This window comes from Terrapene carolina, unplaced genomic scaffold (genome assembly GCF_002925995.2).
Source record: "Terrapene carolina triunguis isolate 2854851 unplaced genomic scaffold, T_m_triunguis-2.0 Scaffold848, whole genome shotgun sequence".
Classification (NCBI taxonomy): Eukaryota; Metazoa; Chordata; order Testudines; family Emydidae; genus Terrapene; species Terrapene triunguis.
In genome coordinates this window covers 472,931-481,704 of record NW_020665199.1, presented here as the reverse complement: position 1 = coordinate 481,704, position 8,774 = coordinate 472,931, and the positions used below count along the sequence as shown (strand labels likewise).

General features: G+C 62.9%; 1 protein-coding gene across 1 annotated transcript; it reads right to left on the bottom strand.

The window, feature by feature from the left end:
• Positions 1–4: 4 nt before the first annotated feature.
• Positions 5–8,428, bottom strand: IQSEC2 (IQ motif and Sec7 domain 2; the record flags this gene model as incomplete). The annotated part of the gene is made up of 10 exons (XM_026660920.2): positions 8,115–8,428; positions 7,343–7,747; positions 5,948–6,792; positions 4,073–4,234; positions 3,625–3,747; positions 1,950–2,116; positions 1,185–1,324; positions 665–790; positions 237–336; positions 5–154 (listed from the first exon to the last, which is right to left on the bottom strand). Coding segments are annotated over exons 2-10 (2,212 nt in total), but the record flags the coding sequence as incomplete, so codon positions are not given.
• Between the last annotated feature and the right edge of the window lie 346 nt (positions 8,429–8,774).

The window sequence follows — 8,774 nt, the reverse complement described above, 5'->3', positions numbered from 1 at the left end:
CGGTATTTCTCCATCTCCTGCACCTCGGCGATGGACTCCCGCAGGTCGGTGGTGAAGCGGAGCCGGTCCTGCAGGCTGGGGGCGTTGAAGACGATCAGCACCTTCCGCTCCCCGCCCGGCACGGCCGACAGGAGCTTGATCCCGAACTGGTAATCTGGGGGGGGGGGGGGGGGGGGGGAGGCCGGCCGGGCACGGGGGGGGGGGGCGGTGGGTCCGAGCGGGGGAGGGGCACTCACAGGAGTTCTGGAACAGCTGCATGTGCATTTCCACCAGCGGGAAGCTCTGGCGGAAGTTGTACGTCACCAGGATCTTCTTCTTCTGGAAGATCTTCGTCACCTGGGGACGGGGGGGCGGTCAGCGAGAGTCCCCAGCTCTGCCCTCTAGCCCCCTCCCCCCCGGAGCCGGGAGAGAACACAGGAGTCCGGGCTTCCAGCCCCCCCTGCTCTAACGCACCAGACCCCACTCCCTTCCCAGAGCCGGGGAGAGAACCCAGGGGTCCTGGCTCCCAGCCTCCCCCCCCACCACCGCTCTAACGCACCAGACCCCACTCCTCTCCCAGAGCCGGGGAGAGAACCCAGGAGTCCTGGCTCCCAGCCTCCCCCCACCCCAGCTCTAGCCCACTAGATGAGGATGGAACCCAGGTGTCCGGGCCGCCCCCACTCACCACCAGCAGGTCGTTGAAGAGGAAGACCTCTCTCTGGTGCAGGCCGAGCCGCTGGGGCCGGTTGGGGTCGGGCACCTCATAGAGCTGGCAGCAGCAGACCAGGCGACGGTGGGGCAGGGACAGCACCTAGCGTGGGGGGGGGGGGGGGGAGGGTCAGTGGGACCAGAGGGATGGAGCCTACTTGAGTCCCGCCCACAGAAGCCCCCAAAACGCCTCTCCTTTCCTCCCGAGGCCCCGCCCCTCCCTCTTCTCCATCAAGCTCCTCCCCTACACATTCCCAGTGGCCCCTCCCACCCCTTAGACCCCGCCTCCCTCTGTGAGGCCCCACCCAGCCAAGCCCCTCCCCATAGGCTCCGCCTCCTTCTCTGAAAAGCCCCTCCCCTGACAGGCCATACCCCCTCCAAAGAAGCCCCACCCTCAACGCCCTCTTCCCAGGGCTCCACCCCTTCCCTATGAGGCCCCTCCCTCCCTGGAAGCCCCGCCCCATCCCCAGCAGGCTCCACCCCCCCACCCCACTCACCGGCTTCTTCCCCACGATCATGCGCTCGACGGTCTGGACCTGGGAGACGTGGTCGTCGTTCGTTCGTAGCTCACGGCTCTGGATGCGCTGGTAGATCCCCACCAGGAGGTCGCGGGGGATGTCCTGCCCGTTATCCACCCCTGGGGGCAGACGGACCCGGCGATGGGTGGGGCGGGGGGCAAACACCGTCCCAGTCCCCTGCTCGACCCAGAACCCCGGCAAGTCTAGAACAGAGGCTGCAGCCTCGGGTGCCGAACCCTGGCGTTCTAGATCCCAGCCTGTTCTAGAGCGGAGGGTCCCGGCCCTGGGGCTCTGGCTCCCGCTGCGGATCTCAGCCGGTCTAGATCCCTGCCTGTTCTAGAGCAGATATCCAGGCCCGGTGGCTCTAGCCCCCCGGGTGGATCACAGCTGTTCTAGATCCCAGTCTGCTGTAGAGCGGAGGATCTAGACCCTCCTGCACAGCTCATAGAGCAGATGATTCTCCCCATCTGTTCTAGATCCCATCTCTAGATCCCTGGCACAGATCTCATCTGGCGCAGGCCCCAGCCACTCAAAGCCCTGGGCTCCCGTGTTCTGGATGCCGATGGGGTTTAGGACCAGGTTCTAGAGCAGCTCTGCTCACAGTTCCCCCATCAACCAGCTGTTCTGGATCCTGTTTCTTTCTAGACCAGGGATCTAGCTGCTTTCCTCCAGAGTACCCCAGGCTATATCCCGGTACTGACGCGGGGTTCCATGGGTTCCTGAGCACCCCTCCCCCCTGCTTACCTCTGAGGTTCTTGATGAAGTCATCGAGCTTCATCTTCCTCTCGGGCTTGACGCTGGGGCTGTACATGTCGGTGTTGAGGAGGATGATGGCGAAGGCCAGGATGAAGATGGTGTCCGGGTTCCGAAACTGGCGCACGAGCGGGGCATTGCAGACACAGTAGCGCTGGCTGCACCGGGAAGCAGAGGGTGAAGGATCCTCCCTCCCCTTCCCCCACTGCAGCGCAGCCTAGAACAGCCTTCTAGACCACTCTAGAACATCGCCCATGCGGCCTGGGTTCTTGGACACCAAAGGGTGCCACTGGACACCACGGACAGGCTGCATTCCAGAGCGATGCCTATGTTCTAGATCACCACCAACACCGGGTGCCTTTTAGATTGCCCTCCATAGCATGCTCCAGAACAATGCACGCCCTGTTGATGCAGAGTTTCCAGAACCCCGGCATTCTAGATCCCAGCCTGTTCTAGAGCAGAGGATCCGGGCCCTGGCTCTCTGGCTCCCGCAGCATATCACAGCCGGTCCAGATCCCTGCCTGTTCTAGAGCAGATATGAGATTGCCACTGCATCAAACGGCCAATGATCTAGGGCAGACAGACTATGAAAAGAACAAATCGTGCTTCCTCGCCGATTTCATCGACCCGTTCAACAAGACCAGAATGCCAATTTCCACCGATTACCAACAGTTTTGGCTATTTCTCTGCATTCTGAAATATATTGATTTCGATCACGACGCAGAACGCAAAGCGCACAGAGCTCACGTTATAGGATGGTTTTTTGATTGCAAATATTTGCACTGTAAAAAAAGATAAAGAAGAGAAAGTCGGAGCCGGACGGGGCATACGAATGTTTAGCGTATCTGGCAGGGAAACAGGCTACAACAGTGCTAGGCGAACGAACGCCTGTTCTCCCTTTCAGGTGACGCTGCAGAGAAGTAGCGGCGGCATTATCTCCCGTGAGAGATTCGAGTTCTTTTGTTTCTCTTTTTCAGTGGGCAAATATTTGCAATCAAAAAGAACAACCCTAAAAAGTGAGCCCAGTGCGCTTTGCGTTCCGTGTTGTAAGTGAAATCAACGGATTTGAAAAGGTAGAAAAACATCCAGGCGAAAACAACAACATAAAGTCTGCTCTGTGCATGTGTCTTCTGTGTTTATTTGACATCAATGGATTTGAAAATGTAGAAAAACACCCAAAACCTATTTATAATCAACGGAAATCGGCATTAGGGTCTTGTCAGCGCAGCCGGCCTACGAGGGCACTGGGGCGCTCTGGAGTGTCATCGGCACAAACCCTGTTCTAGAAGGACAGGTGCAGCCTGGAATAATGTCTATCTAGAATGTGGATCTAGAACGTGGAACATCTATCTAGAACGTGGAATGTGGCCACATCCTAGGCCCCTACCAATGCTGGCAGCCTTCTACAGGGCATCCCAGAAGACCACCAAGATGGGCTGTGTTCTAGAAGGCCACGTGGGTTCTGGAGTGGCAACCAGGCCAATCCTGCTCCAGAACAGCTCAGGCTTTCACCGAGCCCGTTAAAGGCATCCGTGCTCCAGAACGCCAGCTGCTTTGTAAGATGCCCGTCTCGGTCTAGAACGCCAGAGTCCACAGAATTGAGCCGACCACCCCCTACCCCCCGTCCCCAGCATACCCGACGCATCGGGAAGGTTCTCGAACTGACCTGAAGGCTTCGATGAGACGCTCAACTTTCTGCGCTTCCCCCTGCACCCGGATGTGCGACTGGAACTTCCGCAGAGCGTCGTCCAGGTCCATGTTGGAGAAATCCATCTCATCCACCACGCAGCTGGAAAGGGGAGGGCAGGTCAGCGCTGGGTCCCCTCCAGAACCTGCTCAGAGATCCCCACATGCTCCAGCAGTCTCTAGAGTCTCGTGGGCGAACGTGCAGGATGACGCCCAAAGCCAGAGCTCCACCACCTCAGGAAGGTGGGTCGGGAACCCACCGGCTGCCCGCAATTGTTCCTCTCCAGACAGCGCATGCGCCCTACTCTAGATCACGTGATCTAGATCAATTTGTGCTTGCTGTCTTTGCTCTGGGTACCTGCTTCCATGCCCCTCCTTGCTCCAGAACACCCCCAATGGAGCTGTCCCCCCGCCCGGCAGCTCCTTACTCAAGAACGTCACGGTTGAACTGCTTCTGCCGGTTGCCGAGAAACTCGCCAATCATCTGCCGGCTCAGGCCCTTGCGCTCCAGGATGAAGTGAGCGACCCCGACCGGCGTGTCCGAGAGGAACCCTCTCTCGATGAGGTATTGGATCCCCTTCTCCGGCTTCCTGTGGGCGTGGAGAGAAAGGGTCTAGAGTCACCAGCCTCTAGAACGCCGCTGCCCCGGGGCAGACGGCCAGAGGAACCGGAGAGGAGATGCTAGCCAGAAGGGGACGGGGGTGAGAAACCAGGAACATAGGTGTTCTAGAAAATTCCATTCCAGATCCCTTCCATTCTAGAACCAGACCAGACACAGGCCAGTTCCCCTCTGGAAGGAACCTGGCCATTCCAGATCACCACTGTTCTAGAAGAAAGTCATTCAAGACCACCGTTGTTCTAGGACATTTTCAACAAGATATCACTGATCTAGAACAGTGCCCTGCCAGAGCCCCACCATTGCAGACAGGGCAGTGTCTCTGTTGTTCCAGAGCAGAGGTCAAGAACTTGCTCGTTCTAGAAAACATTGCCTGTTGAGGACTTAGCTAAGAGTGCCGGACACCTGGGTCTCAGGGGGGCTTTTGCAGGTCTTGAGCAAATGTTCGAGACTACGTTCTGGGACAGACACGTCTGGCCAGCTGAGGGTTACCAAGAACACAATGTACATCTGCTATGCATACTCAAGCACTGCCTGGTGTGAATCTAGAACAGAGGTAGTGTTGCTACTGATCATGTAGAAATATTAATGAGTCTAAAAGGGATACTCCAGAACAAATTACAGTCAATCTAGACACCACCTAGCGTTTATATAGTGTTAATCCAGAATCCTGGCTGTGTGGTTCTGGATTCCTTGGAGCCCTCAATACTTCCATAACTCAGCTGCTCCAGAGGAAAGCCAGTCACCCTATGGCAAAACAAAATTGTACGGCATTTGTTGTTCTAGAGCAGCACAGTTCTAGAACCTAGCCATTCTAGAACATGGCCGATTAAGCCAATCATTAACCCAGGAACACCGACTGCTGTTCTAGAGTGGCTTCGAGACAAATTCGGCTCTCTATCACAGATGCAATCGTGTTTACATTGATGTGGCCAGCCAAGAACGGAAGAGATAAACTGATCCAGAACACAGGCAGCACCCAAATCCGCAGCGGGGAAATCTCACGCTAAAGCCCCCAGGTGGGTTGGTTCCAGGGCGTTCTAGAGGGCCGATCCGGAACGTGGCCGGAATTCTAGAACTCCAGAACGGGCGGGGGGGAAGGGGCCCCACTGCAGGCTCTAAAGGCCGGAGCCCGCTCGAGCAGGCGCTGGATCCGCCCTGGAGGCGCGGCTGAATCATGGCTTCAGCTGGCTAATTGGATCCCTACGGCCGCCGCCCAGCCCGGGAAGCAGCTGCTGTGTCCTTTAGTAGTAATTAAATCAGTGACCGCACCAGAGAATGCAGCGTCCGGCCCCACCCGTCCAACGCCCTGGCAGAGCTGGGGGGTGGGGGCAGGGCCGGGCTAGCAGGGGCTGCGGGTCGGGAGTGAGGGGCACCGGTGGGGCTGGGAGGGGCAGGGCTGGGCTGGCAGGGGCTGCGGGTCAGGAGTGAGGGGCACCAGCAGGGCTGGGAGGGGCAGGGCCGGGCTAGCAGGGGGGCTGCGGGTTGTGAGTGAGGGGCAGCAGCAGGGCTGGGAGGGGTAGGGCTATCGGGGGGGGCCCAACCCTCCCTCCAACTGGAATTCTGGGAAACAGGGGTCCCGCGTGCCCTCAACCCCTCCCCCCAGGAAGCCCCTCCTCCAGGAAGCCCCTCCCCCCAGGAGCCCTGCCCCCAGGAAGCCCCCCCCTTCCTGCGCCGGGGCACCCACTTGTTGAAGAGGTTGAGGCCGATGCGGTACTGGCGCCGCTGCAGCAGGTCGTGGTTGAAGGCGGGCGAGTCCCAGCTGTGGCGGGTCTCCCGCTGGTACGTCTGCTTGCACAGGCCCGGGCCGGGGCCGGCGGGCGGGGGCGCCGGGGGGGGCGGGGGCGGGGGGCCCCGCAGGCTGTCCCGGGAGGAGGAGCCCGAGCTGCAGTTGATGGTCTCGTTGGAGTTGCTGCTGCTCTGCAGGCTGTCGTTGTCGCCGTCCGAGTGCTCGGGACCCAGGCGTCCGGGCGGCGGGGGCGGGGGCGGGGCGGGCTCGGGGCGGTAGTGGCGCAGGGGGTGGGGCGAGGGGGCCGGGGGCGGGGGGGCCGGCGGGTGCTTGGGGGCCCCGCAGCCGTCCGGCTCGTAGGCCAGGCCCCGGTGGACCGAGCTGCGCTCGGAGCGGTCGCTCAGGTCCACCGAGCTGTCGCTGGGGGGTTCGATGGTGAGCAGGGGCAGGTGGGCCCCCCGCAGGCGGAAGTCCCGGCACTCCAGGCAGGGGGGCCCACGCCGGCCGGCCCCGTTCTCCCGGCTGTCCTCCCGCGGCGGGGCCCCCCAGAACTCGGGCCGGGGCTGGGCTGGCGGGGGGCCGGGCTCTGGGGGCTCCGAGCTGGGGGGCCGCTCCAGGGAGAGGGGGGAGGCCGGCACCCCCTCGTCCAGGTACAGGGTGACGTCGCTGAAGGAGGTGGCCGCGCTGTCCCCCTGCTGCTCCTTCGACTCGCTCTTCTCCAGCGGGCCGGGCCCCCCCCCCTCCGGCGCCGGCAGCGGGTGGCAGTTCAGGGCCTCGTCAATCGACTCCGCCAGGGACTTCACCTGCCGGGGGGAGGGGGGGCGGGTGAGAGGAGAGGCCCCGCCCCTCTGGGCCCCACCCCTCCTCGTAAGCCCCTCCCTTCTGTACAAGCTCCACCCCTCTGCAAAACTTCCCATAACCCCCTCCCTTCCTAATAAGCCCCTCCCCTATCCCTCTCCTCTTTATAAGCCCCGCCCCCTAAGCAGGCCCCTCCCTTCCCTATAATTCTCTCCCACAGTCAGGGGAAGGTTGGGGGGGGGGATCCCCCAGTCCCTGGCAGGGAGGAGCTAAGATTGGGGGGAGGGCATCCCCCAGTCCCGGGGGGAGGAGCTAAGATTGGGAGGGGCATCCCCGAGTCCCACGGGGGAGGAGCGAAGGTTGGGGGAGGGGGATCCCCCAGTCCCTGGGGGGGAGGAATGAAAGTTGGGGGAGGGGGGATCCCCCAGTTCTGGGGGAAGAGGAGCTAAGATTGGGGAGAGAGGATCCCCCAGTCCCGGGGGGGAGGAGCTAAGATTGGAGGAGGGGCATTCCCCAGTCCCAGGGGGGCAGGGGGCTCCCCGCCCCCCCCCACACCTGCTTGGCGAAGGAGTCCTCCAGCTCGGTGATCTCGCTGCAGAAGTCGCCGGAGGAGGCGTGGAGCGAGCCGCTGTCCAGGCCGGCCCGGCAGGAGCCCCCGTAGGGCAGCCCCCCGCGCTCCAGCAGGTGGGGGCGGGCGCTGGCCATGGTGCCCTCGTCCAGGGAGGCCGGCTTGCCCTCGAAGTAGGGGGCGGCGGGCGGCCCCTTGTCGAACTCCTCGAAGGAGAACTGCATGCGCATGTTGGAGAGGACGATGCGGCGGGACATGCGGCTCTCGGAGGCCGAGCTGCGGAGTCGCTGGAAGTTCTTGTTCATGCGGTACTGGCGGAACGCCGTCTGGATGGTGCGGGCCGCCCGCCGGCTCAGAAACGAACCCCCGTACTTCCGCTCCAGCATCTCCACCTGCGGGGCAGGGGCATTGAGGGGGGCACAGGCTGGGAGGGGGCGCCACCAACCGGGGAGGTCCTGGGGGGCACAGGCTGGGGTGGCTGGTCCCAGGGGGAGGGGTCACCGGCCGGGAGGTGGTGGTCACAGGGGGCACAGGCCGGGGGAGCTGCGGGGAGGGCAGAGGCTGGAAGCGGGGGATCCCAGGGGGGCGTGGAGGGGGGAACAGGCCAGAAGGGTAGGTCCCGGGGGGGGGGGGGGGGGGGGGGGGGGCACAGGCCGGGAGGTGGTGGTCACAGGGTGGCACAGACCAGAAAGGGGGATCCTGGGGGGGCACAGGCCGGGAGGGGGGATCCCAGGGGGGCCGCAGGGGGGGGCACGGTACCTTCTTGTCCTGGAGGTCGGTGGATAGCTCATAGCTGTCCGACAGGGCCTTCGAGCGCTTGTTCTCCTCCTCTTCCTGCTTGCGCAGGGCCACGCTGGCCGGCTGGAGCCGCGCCCGCTGGGCCCAAGGCAGCCCAGGGGCCGGGGGATGGCAGGCGGAGACGGTGGCGGTCAGGGGGCCCAAGTCGTAGGGCTCCCCGGCCTTGGGCAGCTCAGCCCCGCAGCGGTAGGGCGCCTGGCTGCCCGGGCTGTCCACCGTCGGCCCTGCCTCGCTGCCCGGCGGGTCCCCCTCCACGCTGCGGGGAGAGCAGACGGGGCAGGGGGTGAGCGGGCCCTGGTCTAGAACCCAGACACCCCCGTGTCCTGGCCACTCTAGAACATGGAGAGGGCAGCCAGGTCTAGAACCCAGACAGCCCACGCCGCTGCCGGCTCTAGAATCCAGATTGGTTCCCCCTCCTGCTCTAGAACTGTGCCTGGACGGTTCTAGAGCATCCATGGCCTGTCTCGATCGGGAGCCCGGCCAATCCCCTGCACGGTTATCTGTAGAACACCGAGGATGAAGGCGGATCTAGAGCACTGGCCGCTGGCCGCATCACCCCCTCTAGAACATCAATGGCCTGCCCCCCCCCCTAGAGCCCAGACAGCAGCCTGTATTGCCAGC